This window comes from Anser cygnoides, chromosome 1 (genome assembly GCF_040182565.1).
Source record: "Anser cygnoides isolate HZ-2024a breed goose chromosome 1, Taihu_goose_T2T_genome, whole genome shotgun sequence".
Taxonomy (NCBI): domain Eukaryota; kingdom Metazoa; phylum Chordata; class Aves; order Anseriformes; family Anatidae; genus Anser; species Anser cygnoides.
The window spans coordinates 176,165,462-176,185,951 of record NC_089873.1 but is presented as its reverse complement, the minus strand read 5'-3'; the positions used below and the strand labels follow the sequence as shown (position 1 = coordinate 176,185,951).

At 34.9% G+C, this 20,490-nt stretch overlaps 1 protein-coding gene across 3 annotated transcripts in view; it reads right to left on the bottom strand.

Annotated features, from left to right (window-relative positions):
• Nucleotides 1-20,490, bottom strand: part of DIAPH3 (diaphanous related formin 3) — a 248,389-nt gene that overhangs the window by 99,010 nt on the left and 128,889 nt on the right. For all 3 annotated transcript variants that reach the window (XM_048047761.2, XM_048047759.2, XM_048047760.2), the window contains 2 exons: nt 11,524-11,763; nt 6,100-6,229 (listed from right to left, as the gene is read on the bottom strand). In XM_048047761.2, coding sequence (XP_047903718.2) covers nt 6,100-6,229; nt 11,524-11,763 — 370 coding nt within the window. The remainder of the gene's footprint in view (nt 1-6,099; nt 6,230-11,523; nt 11,764-20,490) is intronic.

Here is a 20,490-nt window from a genome sequence, read left to right as displayed (position 1 = left end):
TAACAATTAAGAATGAACCATTAGCATGAAATGTTAATGAATATCAGTCCAGTAAAGTTTTGAAGTTTTAACCTGACCACATTTATCAGTCTTCTAAACAATCCCAACACCACAATCTCTAATCTTAAAATAGCTGTACAAGTAGAGAGACACACACACATACAGATGCATTTGCAACACCTCCCTGCTCATTAAAATCAAACTTTCTTGTCTTGAAGAATCTAAACATCTTCACAATTTATTCATATCCAATTCTTTTCTATAACATTGCCCTTTCTGCCATTTTAATGCTCCTCTTGCAAACGATTTCTGCATAACTTACTTGTTTTTAATTTGTCTTCTAGCAGATATCTACCCTTTTCATTCCAGTACATAAATAATACTCTATTTGTCTAAATCTCACTACTGCCTAATACTCTTTTTACTCTTGAGTCTCTTTTTTTTTTTCCAGAAAAGCCATTAAAAATAAATTTCAGATGACGGACATGGAAAAAAACCAGACCTCTGCTTGGTAACAAGTCTTCCAGTTATTTTGCATGGCCATCATTCTTGAAAACTACCATTTAATGCAGAGGAACATCCCAAATGTAACTGTAAATAAACTGGAAAATAAACCTTGCATTTAAAAAGGGCATTCTCTCTCAAAATAAAATAAAAATTAAGGTGTTTAGCATATTAGTTATAAATATTGTTCAAATAAAGCTCTGAATGGATGACTATTTCACATCTGAGTCTGCTATGAGAACTTACATAATTGTGCAACCTGCAAAACAGGAATCATCTGTTGATTTTGGTACTGATTGAGTGTAATGGAGTACGGAGTAACTCATGAAGTTTGTACTGTTTTCTGAACATACAAAAAAGCCATCCAACAAACAGTAATCCTGGTTACCCTGTGAATGTGCTACTTAAAATAAGAAAATAAGAAAAAGCCCAAGCAATGCATAATAGAAAGATTTTTTTTTTTCATACTAAGAAATTTGCCATAAACTTTTCAAAATTCTGTAATAAGAAAAATGTTCTTTTTGACATATAAATTGTGGTTAGCATATATATTAATATTGCTCTCTTGAGCTGTCCTAATGTTTTTAAATGTTGGAGGTGGGAGTGTTGTGCATTTTAATGAATCTAGATTAAACTTCACTCTCAGACTTGGTCTTTTTGTGCCATAGATGGGGATCAGAAAAAGAGAAATAGCAAATACTAGACAAAAGCAGTGATTCACAGAATCAAGAATTGGTTGAGGTTGGAAAGGACCTCTGGAGGTCATCTGGTCCAATCTTCTGCTCCAGCAGGGACACCTACAGCAGGTTACCCAGGACCATGTCCAGACAGCTTTCAAGATCTCTGTGGAGGAAGAATCTACATCTCTGGGCAACCTGTGCCTTTGCCCCACCAGTGAGTATGCTGGGGATAGGCAAGAAACTGGGAGGGGACACAATCAGGCTAGCTGAGCCCAACTGACCGTTCCATACCATACAACGTTGTGCTCAGCAATAAAAGCTGGGGGGAAAGAAGCAGGAGGGGAGACATTTGGAGTTACAGCATTTGTCTTCCCAACTAACTGTTACGTATGATGCTCTGCTTTCATAGGCATAGCTGAACAATTGCCTGCTGATGGGAAGTAGCGAATGAATTCCTTGTATTGCTTTATTTGTGTGCACAGTTTTTGTTCTCCCTAGTAAACTGTCCTCATCTTAGCCTATGAGTTCTCTCCCTTTTACTCTCCAGATTGTCTTGCCCATCCCACTGGTGGGGAACAACTGAGTGGCTATGTGATCAAGTGGTGCTTAGCTGCTTACTGGCATTAACGCACAAAAAAAGACATTACAGAAAAGATGCTATTAAAATACTTCTAATATCAAAAATAACTATGTGATAATGGTAAATCTAAAAAAAATTAAAATGTATGCATTAACACGAGTGTACGTATTAAATGTACGTGTATCAACAAAAGATAGTTCAAGCAGCAAACATGTTAAGTATCTAACCCCCAAAATTGATAAGACAAATTCTTCGTCTTCTTCATTCAAATTCAATGCTTATGTGTTTACCAGTACTTTCCAAAGATTTATTTTTCTCTTCCTTCTTTCAGTGAACATCGAGTAACATTTAACTGAACGTTTACAATTCTCACCTGGAAAGCTAACTAACAGCAACACTTGCAATTTATTACTATTCGACTTTTTCTTCCAAAATATATCAAAATTACAACTCGATTCCTATTTAAAAAAAAAAGTCTAACTATCTATGAAAAAAGTGAATGAAGTCTCAAAAATGAGAAAACGGCTAAATTACTTATGAAGTAACAATGAGTGATGACTTTCAGAGGAAGGAAAATCTGCAGTTTTATACAGTTACTACAATGTCAAAGGAAGACTCTATATATGGTTACCTGTAAGGCCTGAGTAAATTATAGTCAATCAAATAAAACAACAGCCTGAATAAATGCAATATAAATCCTTAGAATACCATAAAATAAGAAATTAGTGAAGTGCACTAAATTACAAAATATTTCTCATCTGGAATACTAATAGAAAAGTAGGAAAGTCATTACGTTTGAAAGAAGAGACAGCTTTAATTCTATGAATCTTCAAAAACTGTCATATCAGTAAGCTCATTAGCTACAATGAAAGTTCCTCCTGCTGATCTAAAAGTACTTAAAAACAGGATTTGTTATACTTCAAAGCAAAAAGGTATCTTTAATTCATGTACTGTAGCAGTGAATTAAGCCTACTTCTAGTATTACAAAAGTAAAAACTATAACTTTAGCATGTAATGGGAAAAAAAGGGCAAATTAAATACCCTGAAGTAAACTACAATTGCATAGGTAAAATGTTCCTTGCTGCTTCCCTGTCAAAATTATATTTAAAAAAATACATTTTTTTTTTCTAAAGGAGTAATTAATTTACATATTTTGAATGTTTTGTCATTTATAGAGTACTATAAACTACATGTTGGCTTCACAACTAACAGACATCACTGCTTTTAAAGTCTTGCAAGTTACGTTAACTTGCATTGAAGAGTTTAATGTACAACACTTACTAGACACTATTTAATGAAATGAAATGAGCAAGAATGTATCTTGTAAAAAGGATAAAAAACCAAACTGCTAAACATTTTAATGTTCTAATGTTCACATCAGAAATAACTTGACAAAGAAGTTCTAAGAATGAGCTACTATGAAATAAGAAAAGATATAAGGCAAGCTACAAATGGGCTGGCTGATAAAAAGACAGTTGTGTCATGAAAGAATTCTAAAAGGGAGAAATTTGTAGAAGACTGTCAACAACAACATGATGGTGGGAGAAACTAAAGATCAAACCTAAAAACAATAAAGAACCAACATGCATAGTATAATTCCATTTTTATACACCGTGTTCAACTTAAAATTAAGGTGCAAGTGCCATTTGACTAACATTAACAGAAAACTTTTATTTATAATTTAAAGGACACTTGCAAATAATAGCTTTAGCCCGTATATAAAATGTGAAATCATTGTATTTATGGAAATAAATATGCAGATAGGAAATAAAAACAGCTCACAAAAAAAAAAAGCTTGCAACAAAGAAAAATATATGAGAAAAATATTCTTATGAAATTTCACTAATTTATTCTTGGTTATATCAGTTTTAAAAATTACTCCAGAGCAGAAAAACTTCAGTAAAACCATGAAGAGAATGGCATTCCATCACCTCTACAAGACCCTAACCTTTGCTAGGACAAATAGCAGAGAACAAGATTTAGAAAACAACACTGAAAGAAAATATGAACAATATGGTTCACAAAAAAAAAAAAAAATCTGAACATTATATGAACTAAGCCCAGCAAATCATGATGCATTTCTTCACCCAACAAGTTTCACTAACAAAGCAGCATATATGTAAACATGTAAGTCCTAGCAGATGACAGAATAAAAGCCAGGCTGGCTTCTTTCCCTCAGCACTATCAGCAACCTATAACCCTTAAATGTAACCTTTGGATCCAGCAGTTCTTCAAACTTACTGGAAGTCTGAACTGCATCCACAATATATAACCCAGGAAGGATTATTCTTGTTAAGTACCAACTACTGTTTCCTGGCATGGAAGAGTAGCTCTAAGCCCTCTATATTCAAATTCTACTCTAATATAACAAAAATTTCTTCTGTAAAAAAGTGTATTTGGCTAAATGATCATGAAGGTAAATGATTTTAGTGACTTCTCCTCTATTGCTCTCCCTAGCAGCCATAATGACTCTTTGTAACATCTGCTGTGTTTTCCAGCTCACTGTAGAAGCCACAACGTGAATCATTTACCATTATTCTTGGCCAACTTATTAGTCTTCATCAGCCTGTCCATAGGTTACATCAAACCAGGTGTGTCCATTAAGTCAGACACAGCTGATCATAACCAAAGATTCATAGATTTTTTTTTTTGAACTGACCTGTTGGTAAGCTCAAAGAGAAATAAGAACTTCATTAAAAATTTACTGTACAAAACTAAGTGCATATTAAATCAAATTGCTTCATAAAAATATACTTCTGCAAAAGCACTAAAAGGTTTTAAAAATACATGAACTGTATGGGGATCTGCTGGATTTTCCAAAAAGGCAGTGCTGAAGGAGTCTTCAAGACAGAATGGAATTTTCCAGGTAGGGAAACTGGTATATAGCAAGACTGTCATACAGTGAAACTGAAATGCAAAATATGTCTCATATAATACACTGAAGTAAACTCAATGTATAAACTTGAAAATAAGGTCATTGATTTTCATCCTACAACATACTGAGTGAGATCAAAGATTCATCAAATCAATGCCAGATAGCTAAAAAAGAACAGAAAACCTGGACTAACTGGTGATTTTACTGACTGGACTTTGAATGGTCAGTGTTTATATCTCAGAAGCTTTACAAAAGACTATCAGGAGCTTCATAGAGGATGGTTGTCTACACTGAAATAATGGCTAGTAATATGGAACATTTTACTTATTCTGGCTGATGTAATAAATTCAAGCACAATAAAGCCAATAATATATGATTAAGGAAAAATCAGTTGCCAGTTGACAGCAGGTTCTATGAAAATACCACATAACATAATAAGTATATATAAAGAAGGAACTCCTATTTTCAGTACAAACAGTTAGATGAGGGACTTGAAGCGTTTGACAGATATTTAAACATACTTGAACTTCTAAGTGGTTATAATCCACTAACCATAATTGGAAACTTTAGGAACCATGATAACAGAAAGCAAACTCAGTGTGAGTGACCACTATCTTGAGTTCTTTCTATCAGGAACAGTTTTTGGAAAGCTGCAGTCTATATCTGGAAGGCTGAATGAGGCACAAGAGCAATAGTGTAGAGAGCAATACAGATAAACAGTGATATTCTCTAAACTGACATGAACTAGAAAATGATTAACTGAGACAGCCCATCCAATCTTCTTTCTGCAAAAGTATGACAGTGCTGGGGTGGTGTCAGTTTCTAACTCCATGCTTAGTCACTTTAAATTACTTAGGCTGTGACATAATATGCAGAAGGATCTCTTAATTACTAAATTAAATGTAAAAAATCTGCTGCTGCTTATATTGAGATTCACTACACTCTACACTGCATGATGAAGTAGTAAAAAAGGAAGTCATTTTACAGACTTCCAACGCTACTGTTGCATGAGAAATATACATACAGGGAAGACAAATTTGTTCAGATTCATAGAAAAAAGATTGAATGACGGTATAATAGCCTTTCAGAGTTTCTGAACTAAAAGACACTCAGTAGTAATACTATATAAAAGACTGAAAGATGAAAATGATTTAAGATCTTTTAATAGAAAAGGACTTTTAGAAGAAATCTGTTTTGGACAATAAGTCTCAAAGATATGTTAAAAGAAATGTAATGGAAAATCCTGTAGTTAATGAGAGGACTGAATGATACATATTATGTTAAAGAACATTTGCAGCTGCTCAAATTTTTGATCTATGATTTGAAGACTATTAACGTGCATTTAAAAAATGTTAGCATAAAACAAACATTATCTCACATTAAAAAAAGCACACTGCAATGTACTCAGAATCAAAAATTTAAATTACTTATACAAACCTTTACAAGTTAGTTATACAAACCTTTACTAGCTTTATCTAAATGCTGAAAATCCTCAATAAAATTCAGAACATCCTGATAGCTTTCTTCACACACTTCTACAAGAAAATGGAGCAATGTTGTTTTTTGATCTGCTGACTTCGTGTCTTTCAGCTAGACAGGAAAAAAATAAAATAAAATGCTGAGAATTAGATTGCCTCAATATTTTGATAATTAATACATATTACTAATGGTGAATACAAAGAAGGTAAGAACAAACCGTTGAACTTGAACAGCTCCCAAAGAAAACCCTAAGTAATGGATTTTTTTATTTCCATCCTTGCCAAAAATTCCTAGGAAAAAATATATTAAATATTTTTTTGTCTATATGCAATATTTGAGTTCTGTACGAGAAACAGTAAACATTTATCCTTTAAAATACAATCATTTAAGCAACATAGCAATGCTTGTGAAACTCTGAAAAGACTTACAGAAGTGCAAACAAACAAAAAAATTCAGAACTAAATCAGAAAATTCTAACAATAAATGATGCATGTACCCACCCCATGACATGATTTCTTATATATGAGGCTAACCCTAGCCTGTTATGATGTATGTCATGAAAACTACAATCTCAACCTGCACCAAGTTCTAGTTGTTCTCAACAGGGTAAGTGAGTTCACAGACTTGACTGTTCAAAACCTCTGACTTCCAAAATTGTTAAACACTACCTTCTCTGTCTGAATCATTTATACATACAAAATGATTTTAAGTCTGCCCATTTAAAACTTCCATGTATTTGTGTAAAAACACTAACTGACAATAAGCAAACATTCAGTCATACATTTCTGTTGGAGCCATCTCTGCTTGAGTCTTTCAAATCCACAGAGAGATTTTTAGAAACAGAAAATGACATTGTATGTCATTTTAAAATGACATCTCATATCAAAGTGCTTGTTACTTTTAAAAAATATTCCTGCATGAGCTATTCAATGAAAGAAGTACACGTACTTAGGTACATATGAAGTATGCACACATATTAAATGGTTGCCACAATTACACACATATTTGTACATCTGACTATCGGGGGGGAAAAGTCTTTAGCACAGTACTAGAACTAGCACTGAAAATGTAGAAAACCCACATTAGTTTGTTTCAACTTCAAGATTGTTCCTTAGTTTAGTTACCAGGAAAAACAAAAGTTATCAGCAATGCATAGTGGCATAAGAGTAACTACAGCAACAAGGCTGAAAGAAAAAATGACCTTCCTTTCCAAAGAAAGTTCAAAACCAGACACAGAGCTATATGGGGATTACATCTGAATAATGAACTGAAAGCAAGATCGATCTCAATTTAAATATACATACACATACATAATGTTTATATTACCACAGGTTTCCCATGACTGTCAATTTCTTATAAAGAGATTTTTTCCACACTTCTTGTGCTTCCCAATATACTCAGAGATCACTTAAAGTGAACTTGATTGATGTGATGTAAAAACCAGATAAGAGTATATTGTTTGCTTTTCCCATACTGCCAAATTAAAATGGAGAATTTTGGATGGTGCTTATCACTGAGGTTGACATTTCATACTTTTCCGTTAAAAGTCAGCATTTTATTTTCAAAGATCAAAATGATACTACCTTAATAAATCTGATGAGATATATGCATCCATAATGTTTATTTTTTCTTTCAGACAAATAGATTAATAAAAATGTGAGACAGAATTTTCAAAATAAACAGAAAATGGAACACACAAAAAACAACAACAAATATTCTAGGGTCATTGCTGTATGCAGTGTTATAAAATAAATTACTTCTACTGTACTGGATTCTCAGTGATAAATATCTGAACTGTTGGAAAGATTTTTACAATGTGACACTTTAAAATACATGTAATTAGCGAAAGTTAGTTTTAAAAATAAATCAGTGCTATAAACATGCATTTATTCTTAATTTATCAGTATTTAATAAGTTATTATTAGCACACCAATATTATAACTCTCTTCTGAGAATATGCAGCAGACCTATTATAATTATTCATGATATAGGGAGAAGGCAAGATAGGGGATTATCTTCTGCAAAGTAGATAGTTTATATAGCTCCCTATGCATAGCTGGAGAAGAGAATGAAGAACAGCAGATAAATCACCTATTCCACAAATATTACAGAAACCAATAGCTTTGAAGGACAGAAGTGACTGCAAATTTCTCAAGTTCTGTGAACCCCTACTGAAAACTGCGGTGCAGTCTACCAAGCAGTCTGCAATTTGCAGCTTTCTAGTTTTTGGGCCAAGGAGTATAGGTTTGGGTGGGGTCCTCTTTGAGGTTTTAATAATATATATATATATATTTTGCAGTTGAACCAGTTTATTATTCTCAGAACAGAGGAGATTATGTGTTAACCAAGACACAACACATAGTTCAGAAAAATGCAAAAAATTTCACATACATACTTTTACCTCTGTATTTCCAGACAAAGTGATCTAAGACACAGTTTCATAACCAGTGAAGGCTTGGCACTCACGGACTTCCTAAATGAGGCCACAATTGGATGAGGTGAATTAGGAATTGGTGACTAGTACCCTGATACACACTGGACTGGATAGTCCAGGGTTAACTCTAAAACCCAGCTGTTCAACAGTGAGGCTAACTAAATAGGCACAATGAAGCAAGCAAGACAAACTGTGATAGAAATTGGATCTTGAATTCTCTATCAAATGTGCTGGTATTTTGGAATATCGCCATGTATCATGAAGGAAGAAAACTCTTGCTGATGAGCTGAATAGCTGGTAGTATTGTAGTATTTCAGGATTTGTCTGGGATGATACTACAATATAGCATTCTCAGGTGAGACTGGTAGTATTACTTCACTGAAAGAGGTTGGAAGGTAAATGCAGACTCACAATGATTCTCTTTCTGGGAATGTCACCTTTCAAAACAGCAAGTCGTTGACTATATTCAGTGGAAGAAATCTGAAATCCTACAGATTATTTCTATGGTGGTCGTCGTCTCTGCTCTGCCTGCACCATCAGAACCTGTAATAGTTGGTCTTTCTTTACTAAGTCAATACACTCATCTTCAACTACCACTAAGGAGGCACTACCCCCCAACACCCTAAAGAAGTTTTTAAGGAGCGTGGTCTGGCATTTACAAACTATCAATTTGAAGTGATGTCAAATCAAACATATATGAAATCTTTGTCATTTGAACTTTACTTTTTTACTTGTAGATTCCTTGTATAAATGAAACATATTGAATACAATCATATATGCTTATACATAATTAACAAAGTGCTGAAAGGCACAAACAGACGTTTCTAATCGTATGACATGATACAATGACAAAGTTATGCTGTATTAAGCATTCTGATCATGAGGAGGAAATTACCTTTTCCTGTAATAGCTTAAAGCTTTATATCTACTTCACCCATAGACTATTACTAGCAATGAGTATTTTTTCTGAGCAGAAGGTTAGATGCCTACTGATGTCCTTTCCAACCTAAATTATTCCATGATTCTAAGAAACCCACATGCAGTTCCCAACTAGTTAACTAAATACTGTAATCAAATTATTATTTATTTCAGCTCTTAATTTGGCCTCGTAGAGACTCGTTGAGAATCATTAGTGTACCTGGATTTCTAAAGCTTCCCACAATCTTGTTCACTATCAATTTCTTAACCATCTTTGCAGCTACAAAGCTTTCTTAAATCTTTAACCAAGCTTCTTTTGCTACCAGCAAAGCCAATTATTCCATCACTACCTTAACTATACAGAAACCAAATGTTCAAATGCCTTCTTTATGATAAATTAATACCAAAAGGTCACTTGAGTCCTCCTCACGTTACTCTCCTTTCTTTTCTAAATTAAATACACCTACATGTTGTTTTTTTATACATTTAGAAGTATTACATCTTACTATCCCCTAGATTCTTACTAGTCAGTCTATATATTTTCTACAGTAATACAGTAAAGACTTCATCAAAACCTTATCTGTATCAAGAAAGTTGTAGACAATTGCCTTCTTTATAATACACAGAAGGTCCGCTAAAACAGATTTTTCTCCCCTCCTACAGAATGTTGTAGCCTCCTGTAAAGCTAAATAATCCAGAAGCTTGCAAATCTAATGAAGTTAGTTTGTCAAATGCATTTTATACTAGAGTACTGTAAGGATAAGCCAGGACCTAAAGCCCATTTTCTGGAATTCTGTATAGCCATTCATTCCTTACTTTCATTATCTGTGCACATCAGTTCCCTTTCCTATGTGGAGTAGTTCAAACACAATTTTCATCTTCCATATCTTAAATTATTTCTCCAAGATCATTTTTGAATCCTGATCTGCAAAGTGCTTGTAACAACTATCTTCATACTGTTTTCATAAGTATATTTCTCTCTCTGTTTTTTAAGTTATTTTGTGCATTAAAAATACAGAGAATATAATTGGACCTAGGATAGATTCTCATAAAGATCATACCTAAGAAGTAAATGCACCTAATTGGAGAGAGAACCTTTAGTATCTGCCTTTTAAATACATTTCTCAACAAATTGTACCTTTAACTCAATAATTTCATCTACACTGTATTTCTCTAGGTGGTTGATGAATGCTTAAATGTTTAGTTTAGACTAGGGAAGGAATAGAACTTATTCTCTATGAATATTCAAGATACTGGTATTGCACTGAACACTTAAGAACCATAATGAAAGAATTCTGAAACATGGCAGAGTCAGGCTGATTAAAGAATGTGTTAGTTAACATAAAAGTATTGCATTTTCTCCATCGTGTAGAAAGACAAAGAAGCTGAGAGAAGATAAAAAGTACATACTAGCATCCAAATAATTCATTTTTTATAAAAATTATTACATACACTCTCTGTGCAGATTTGGCAGTGACCTTATAGAGGACACGGGAAAAAAAAATAAGTAGAAAGCAATTAGGCTTAGAATTGTTTATAAATTAATACTCAGGGAAGTACAGATGTCTTCTTGCATATATGTTAAATTTATTCTTTCAACTTCTACATAAGAAGCATAGGGGACTGATGAAACTGAGCAACAACAAAAGGAAATCAGATAAGGAAAAAATTATGTAAAAGAAAACATAACTGTATCAAAAAAATATATATATACGACAGATTTAAAAGCGTTCAGGCATGTAAGACTACAATGCTATCAAGATCACATTGATATGGTCCTTCCATAACCTTATTTATTTATTGTTTTATGATTATTATTTCCTCAGTATGGAATCTTCTAAAAGTTTAAATGCAATCCAGTCTCAAGATGAGTGTACACAGATAAACTCTGTATTGTTCAAATCATCAACTAATGTTAAGAATTATGAAGAAAAAAAAAAAGAAAACAAAGAATCAACTGCAGGGAAAACATCAAAACAAGGTATTTAAGTAGTGCAATAAAAACAAATGAAGAAGTGAATGCAATACTCAACCTGGACATTTCAAAACTCACTTTACATAGGGAGCTGAGATTATATCCAAAGGTCTGTGCATTCCGAGAACCTGCATTCATGTAGTTTCCCATTAATAATACTAGTTCCAGCAGCTTGCTAAAGCTTTTACTCTTTTTTATCTCTTCACAGGCAGCACTGACAGCCATGATGTCAGGTTTGATGTTGTTCACCTGCTCTTCAAACTGGAGCTTAAAAAGAATAGCACTGAGCCGTGGCCGTAGTCTCTTCACGTTGCTCATCTGATTGAAAAGAAAATAGGAGATTTCCTTTAAAATTCATGCTACAGTTTGGCACTGTACAAATGCATACAATCTGAAATGATTTATTGGTGTGACAGGCTTGAAGAAGCAATATATCTGCTATAACTGATAGCAAATGAACGAATGAATGAGAGACACTTGGGTAAGCAAGTGAAATCCCATCTTGTGGTTAATGTGAACTGCCCCCATCCTTTCCCAATAACTAGTATGTGTAAGCAATAAACGATAAAGTGTCATCATATATCACATCTGTCAACTCATATACCAAATCCTATAAAACTAATCCAAGTTTATGACCCAGTAGTTGCAAAGTAATAAAAGTAGTTCACAAATTCTGTATAACTCAGGATGTACCCAAACAAGGCAAATCTCATTTTCTGGTGCAAATATTTAAAAGCTGATTTCAATAACAGCTTACTCTAAACTTGCAGAAAAATAACAGTTTTGAAAAATCTCAGCTATAAAACACTAATATAACATGCATTATTATGTGCCAGTATTCATATCCCACTATAGCCCCGGAACTTATACAGTTAATTAGGTAAAGCAGAGGAATGCTCCTAGGAAAACAGTAACTCCTGCAGATCATATGCAAAAGACTTGACTTTCTCTATGCTTTTCTGGTCAGGGATTTTCAACAGAAGTTTCACTCTTCCCATATGACTTAGGTCCCTGAATTCCCACCCCAGAGATACTATGCACGTTAGTTCCTACATCTAAACAAGACTGAAAATTTTATTACTTCTTTAAATCAAGGAACATGGAATGCATTCAGTAAATTAACTTCTTCCATCTCCCAAGCCTACAGAGTACTACTTATCCATCCAACTCTATCTATCATAGAAATATTCACACTTTTTTTTTTAGGTTTGGAATCACATATGATCCCAGAAGCTTTCTGTTTTCCATCCATGTCCCTTTTCTCACTACCAGGCATTATTTATTCCTTGCTTTTTCCTTCTTCCACAGCAGAAATCTTGTTTTGATTCCCTGCTCTTTGGTTCTGTTTCCACATGAGAAACACTAGTCTCAAGATCCTCCAAGAGTATCTTCCCCCTTTTTTCCTATCCCCGTTTTCCCACCAACTCAATGAATCCTGTAAGACCTTCTCCATACTCCCTTCTCAAGGCAAAGTTGAAGCCAGTTATGCCTTGACAAGTCCTGAAATCCTAAACTGGTACATTATGTACTGTTTTGTTTTCTGAATAAAAAACATATTATGGTTACTAGCTATTAGTACTTCTCAAAGCAACAAAAGAAGCAATAACACCGGCACTTCTACAAAGGAATAGGTTTCATATAGAGTGGCCTTAAAAGCTTGCCTTTAAATTGGAAAAATCCCCCTACAAACCGCAGTAATATCTAAGGATTTATGGAACATTTTTCAACCCATACATAGTCTATCAATGTGAAAATAGCTGTGACAGTACAACATTCACAAGTTGTTTGGTGCTGATCATCCCACAGCAGACTCAGTGAAAAGGATAATGGCTATACTCTTTATCCATCTCAGTGTCGAGTCAAAACAAACACAAATCTGAGCTATCCTAAGCTGATACTGAGGACTGCCTAATCCAATGAATGTGACATAAAAGCAAAAGAGAATGTAATTTACAGCCCATTCTATTGGTTTCTCTGTGACAGTAACACAAAAAAATCAGGTAGAGTTAGTATTTTATACTACTAGAGCCATGCCTGCAATGCCTCCCTGGCAATGCAACCACGCGATCATGGTTCTATTGAAGTAAACATAAACATTTGCATTTTGGTTCAGATAAGAAATTTTGAAGTAAAATAAGGAATCTTTTCCAGTATCCACACTTCTGTTTACGTCACAGAGCAAAGCACATACACAGGACATCTTTCAGATAAAACTAAACTGAAAAGCAGCTTCAAGAGCACGTAGTATACTCCAGCCACTACTGAGCTTTAGTTTACAGACCATCTCTGGCCTGGTGCTAAAGTAAAAAGACTAAAATGTATAAAGTCTGGATGTTAGCTCAGTATCAACTGTAGGCAGATACTGTGTACTTATCATCAACTAAGTAGCATCCAATAGTGTGGTAAATTTATTACTGAACAATGATTAAGCAAGGATATCAGGACTTGAAAGTTAAAACTGGAAATTTCAGAATGAAATAGAAATGGAAATACCTAAAACCCACCTAAAATGAATGTAGTACTTTGACAACTTCACACATAATTTAGGAATAAATACCTAAAATCAGGTTAAGGTACTGGAAGTTAAGTGTCACAAAGTTATTCTCCCAGGACAATCAGGAAGAATTGGTATTAACTCCTTTATCTGAAACAATTTGCTTACTAGTACAAAAAAAGTGCAAAGCTACTTATCATATCAGGAAGACCATTCTGAATTGTAACTTTTGTTCTCAGATCAGACAGGAGAAATTTGAGACTAGACTCGAAAGCCACCAATCTACACTGAAATTATCCAGAATTTTAGTATTTTTCCCTACTCAGGATGCAACAGAGATGACCATTAATAGCAAACCATTGGAACTAACAGAATGAAGGTGCAATGATTTTAAATGGTACCAAACTAAAGGTACTAGAGAACAGCAGATGATGCATGATTTATTGACTCTTGGCTTCTCAGACAGGCAGGTTCCTGAAACTGAAATAATCAGATACTTTACATCACAAAGATGTGTTGCACAAATGTGAACAAACACAGATGCATGAAAGATGAAAAGTTTTCATCAGAATGAGGTTAATAGATCAAGTTCTGTACATGTCTTAAAGATGAAAGCAGAAATGCGTAATCAAAAAAAAAAAAAAAGGAACAGAAACAGGCATATACCAGAAACACAACAGGAGTGCCATTCGGCTATTATTATTATCATTATTATTAACACTCTGAAATTCATACTTCATGTACGATGCATGTCTTTGGTACTAGTTGTTTACCTGTTTGCTAAGTCAATAATTAGGAAGGGAGGAGATGGGGAGTTCCTTTATCAGTCTACGGCTTTCTTTGTGAAATGTTGTCTACAGATGTATTCAAACAGTGAAATCCATACACCTTATTACAAAATATACTAAAAATTTAACTCTGGTAATGTTGAGAGGCTTACATTCATGCCCTGAATTTTTTTTATACTCAACATATAGTACCTAAATCTACTTATGTACCTATAGCAGAATACTGAAGTCAGACAATAAAATAACTAAAGAGGGATGTTGAGGTAGCAAGTTAAAGGACAAGTGGACAACACATAAGAGAACTCACTGTAGGGGTAATGAATTATTCAATTTTCAAGTAATAGTCCACAAGAATATTATCACTATGCATTACCCCAAATGGGAATTGACAGCTGATTTAAGCTACCTGGCAGTAGCTCCCAGAGTCCTTTATCCAACAGCAAAGAGAGGTTTTTCTCTCAATTACAGCATAATTCAAAAGGCACCTGCAACAGTGTGCCATCTGGTAAGCGTGTACCTTCACTGTCTGCTTTGCTGATGTCAAGTAAAGGAACATGTCTCAGAAGTTACACTGACATTACATTTTCATCACTGAACGTGATTTGTTCTTAACCCAAGCTTGTAGAGAAAAATACTGCCAGGGTTCCAGTTTCGCAATATCATTTCCTTAAAGGATCAACAGTCCTGAAGTTGTCAGAGCATCTGAAAGCATTCCCATCCAAAAAGTAAAATACCAGGTACAGCCAGCATGACTAAAACATAAAATGGAAGGATATCCCCTATGGAAAACATATAGTTGTCATCACTGTAGCACTGGTGAACTCTACAGAGCACACAGGTAAGGAGGGTGAATTTTTAACACTTTAGATTCAGGCACTCAAAGAGCAGAAAAATATATCAAGGAAAGAAAAACTGAGACCTTAAAAAGGCCTATTATCAACTTTTTAGGGAAGAAAAAAGAACACCCTGCTCAATTTGAAAAAGGTAGTCAACATGTCTGGTATCTTTGTGAAGACAGAGAACATTCTGGAATAGACCAAACATTTTTTCAGCGTATGGAAAGTTAACACCATAATGGAACAGCACTTTTGTTGAGTTTTTTTTTTTTTTTTATGGCTTTGTGGAAATAGCACATCTTCCTTCAACTTTGAGACACTTTTTTCCCAAATAAATAATACTTAGCAGCTTAAAATTACTTACAAGAAACCAGAAAATCTCCATATTTACAACGTGGTTATGTGTACAAGCAACCAGTTGAGTTGATGACTTTTCAGCCATTCTTGCATTGATAGAGGGCACATCGTGCTACTCCATTTCCCTAGTTTGAATTATAAACACCTTGAATTTGCACCACTGTCTCAGTTGCTTCCAAATCCAAGATTTTCTTAAAGAATATCCACAGCAGAAGAGAAAGGAGCATACTGTATATGACACAGGGACAACACCTATCAATTACCTCCTAGCTATACATGGATAGCCTTCCCTTGCTTTGTGGATGATAGTGCACTGATGCACTGTGCAGAAAATGCCTGGTACTGCTTTTGATGTGATTATGTTCAAAAAAGATGAACCAGTAAGGCCAGCCTGGGGATCTCAGAAGAGAGGACCTTCCTCTTGAATGCTCCAGAGGTCACCTGTCCTAGAAAATAAAACCAAATCGCCAATAGGAGCTATAACAGCTGTCGAAACAAGCTGACATAACAGACTGCTATACACTGCAATAGGCTTCATGCTGAAATTTACAGATAGGTATGTTCCACTCCGAGAAGAAATGTTTTTTTTGTTGTTAGTGGTGGTGGTGGGTGGGTTTTTTTTGTTTGTTTGTTTTTGTTTGTTATCTTATCCAAAAATAGAGTTAGCACGCATCCATTATCCAGGTTTAAAAAAGGGCTGTTGTTCAACCTGGACACAGAAGGGTTTTTTTGTTTGCTTGTAGGATGAGGCAGGTGGATGGAAACTATCAAACACACAGATTTACTGACATCTTGATCAGACTGGAACACAGACAGCTTTTGTTTGTCAGAGTTAAGACAATGGTATTTTCCTAAAAAGGTAGCATCTAAGAATAAGAGGGTCTAAATCTCCCAAATTCTTCTATCTGTAGCAGATGTAACAGCCGTCAGAAAAGCTATTTTCATTAAAAGGTACATATGGAGCAGATGCAACCAGACTGAAAAGGTTTCCTCATGGGAAACCAAGTCAGAGTTTGACATAGGAAAAGTCCTCTACAAAACCTCTAATTCAGCCAGATGGCAAAAATAAATAAATTTATAGCAGAAGTCAAGGGCAGAAGTCATTGAGAAATTTAAACAAGAATAATACAATATCGAACCACATGTAGAAGAGTCTCTAAAAGTAAAAGAGATCTGGCTGTATTCTAGATGGAAAAATCTTATCAGCTTAGTTCTATATGAGTCCTTCATTTTCTTTCAGAAATTCACATCCTTATGCTATTACTTTGAGTGTCCCAACACACAAGCTATGAAGACATAGGTAGATGATCAAGATCTGTGTGGGAATGTCTAAAAATGATGACAGCAGGCTTAGTATTTTCCACGAGGTTGAACCACCGTACCTACTCCAACTAAAAAGTAGAATTTGACAATATGTAATTATTTAAGCAGTACACAGCGATAACAGACAACATCAGCAACTGATTATGTTGTCTTTGATGTGACGGACATGACACATTTCAAAAAAAGCTCAGATCTCTAACACATTCATATTTAGTATAGTCTTCTGTACTGACCCAACAAGGCATCTAAGTTAATTTCCTAATCAGGAAGATATGTGTCTATGATGATGACAGCAGTGGTAGGGAAACAGCATTCTGCCATAGGTCTTCTGTAGTCTTGTCAACAGAGAATTCAGAAATGACTGTGGAGTTTTTATCCATATGGCTCCTTACTGCATTTGGAACCACAGGTAATCCGTGGCAAAAAGAGTCTGACATGAAACATCATGTAAGTGAATGTTCTGATGCTCATATCTCTTGGAAAATGTTCCCCACTTCTACAAAATGATAATAGAGAGAGTAAGTACTAAAGGACTTGGGGTCCATAGGAGCTCCTTTGAGCTCTACAGTCTGAAGAATAAGTAGAATAAGTGAAATATCTGCATAGTTGTTTCAAGCTCCAGGGATCTAAGATACTGTCTAGCCTCCAGATTCTTTTAGCACAGGTGCCCTACACTAGCCCTACACTAGCCAATCCTTTGGATGCATCAACTTAATGTAAATGACTAACTTCCCAAACAATGCTTGAGGTTGTTGAGAGATCATGTATTGATGAAAGTCCTTACTCAGAAGAGTTTTTCTTAACATGTTCAAATCTCCACATGAAAATTATCTTCAAAGGGATTGTTGATATTTTTAGTGAAGCAAAAGTATTGTTCTAGTCTGCGCTACCAACACAAACTCAAATTTTCTGAAAGCCCAACAAAGCTCCATTCTTATCTGACACCAAGGTTTAGGTGCTTTAAAAGTCTTCTGCACTGATAAAATGGGGAACAGCCTCTATAGCAAGACATCAACTATCAAAACTATTGTTGTTGGAAGAGACTTTGAACAAAGACAGGAAGGATGTGCTGAAAAATAGTAAGGAATGCTTTAACAAGTGGCAAGAGCCACCTGTATGGCATGGTTCCAAACTGAGTGGAAATTGTGCAGTCTACTCCTCAAGACTAAGAGAGTGAAAATAAAGTCATAAGGAAGTTTGTCTTCCCCTGTGTACCCTTACACTTGAAGCAGTACCTTTCAAGACACAAGTCTGCTTTGGGTATACCTCTTCTTGATTCTCTTTCATGATCAGTGAAGGCATGGCAATAAAAAGGAGAAAAACAGATAGTAGAATCCACATTAAATTTAGTTGCCCCATGCAAGTCTTCTTTCAGGTGTAAAGAAATTGCTGTTAATCTTAGAATCTTTCAGGAAAAAAAGCTACCTCAGATTTAATTTCAATTGTAATTTACATTTCTTGGTCAAGTCAAAATGTCTAAGCTTAGAATTACTTCACAGCAATAAAAGATATCTTTTTTTTTTTTTTTTTCCTCCCTGGACCCAAGATTCCAGTCAAATTTCTTCAAAAATAAATCTTTTGAAAGAATTCTTGTTTCAAAAGAAATCTTACAGAAAAAAATTGCTCTGTTTGATTTTAGGAAACTGCAACCCAAAGTATGAATATTGTCAAACTACTGCAATATACTCCACAAGGTTGTTGCTATATGGGTAAAAAAGTCCAAACAGTCTACCAACACATTATAGTTTTGCAGTTACATTGAGTCATAATGAGACACTAACACCTGACAAAGCTTCTTAAGTGAAAACAGTATGGCACCAATTTTCATCAGTAATGCTGTGTGTACTGAACTGAGTTTTCACAGAGATCGCATCAAAGCAGATTCAAGACAAGCTCTTGAGACGTTTAGAGGAATCTGCAATGTGAATCACTGATTGGCTGGGGGCAAAAGATGAGGACCCTCAGACAGACAAACAGAAATTAACACAATTAAAATGTTTCACAGCACTGATACACCTCACTACTTTAGGATTTTGAATAAACTGAAATGGTGCTAGGTATGGCACTAAGTATGGTTGTGCCCAAGCATCAAGTATTAGGAACACCTCTTCAGATATAGTAAGATATTTCCCAGACACCAATGAAAGACATTAACACATTCTGAGTTATCCTCAATGTGAACATACAGGTGAAATCACCAGCTGAATATGGAATTGATTATTTTAAGTGTTTGCTGAATTATTTAAGACAAACTAGCCTTCATCAGGCCGCACTCTAATCTTCAATTTACTCTAGTGAAATCTTCTCTTTTGGTATGAACTCATTAAAAACACATCCATCAGCGAACAAGCTGTGAAGCCACGTGAGGATAGCTTGCCAAATTCTATTCAGGTTAGCTGTCATGTACCTCACAAGGTCCAGACATTAATTATTTCTGAAACAATATTTCATAATTCCCTCAATTTTATCTTTGAGTAAATAAAAGTGATCAAGTAAAAGACTGTTTCTTTTTCTCACTCCCAAACTATATGTGAACATATTTTCAAATATCTTAAGTTTTAGGATAAACTTAAGTAGGAGCTATCACACATGGTACTTGAGACACTATCCTCAAGCATGCGATTGCTAATATAGTTGCCTACACCCAATGTCGAGGGTCCACTAAAAGCATCCTAACAAGTATTAGCAACTTTTTACATCAAATTTGTTTATAAATAACGTCAAAATTATGATTTTTGAAATGGAATTACATTTATGGATTTAAAACCATGGTAATAAATCAAATATCTCCTGGACTATTTTCTGCCACTAAGGATCACAGGCACTGAAGAGTTCACATGCCTACTGCTGGATTCAGCTCCCTCCATACCGCACAACCAGAAGAGAACTACTATTAGGAAGAGTTTGTGGTGCAACAAGTTGCTAATGTAAGTTGGCATGGATAGGCCTTAAGCCTTAGCATTGTTCTGTGGGCAAGAGAGTGGGGAGAAGTGGATGTGCGCCACTGGGGAGCTATCATTACAGAACATTTTTAGCTGGAGCAACAAGAAAGCTTAACTTACCATGACAACTTACAACTCTTTAGAGAGTCAATTATATTTCAAGTATTCCGGTACTCATTTATATAAACTGAATCCCAAAACAACCTAGGGAGGGTGAGAGCAACGATCTGGAGCCACGTGACATGGGACCAAACATTGCCGTGTCCTTCTGCACTTCCAAAAGTGCTCTGAGATGCCAGGCCTGA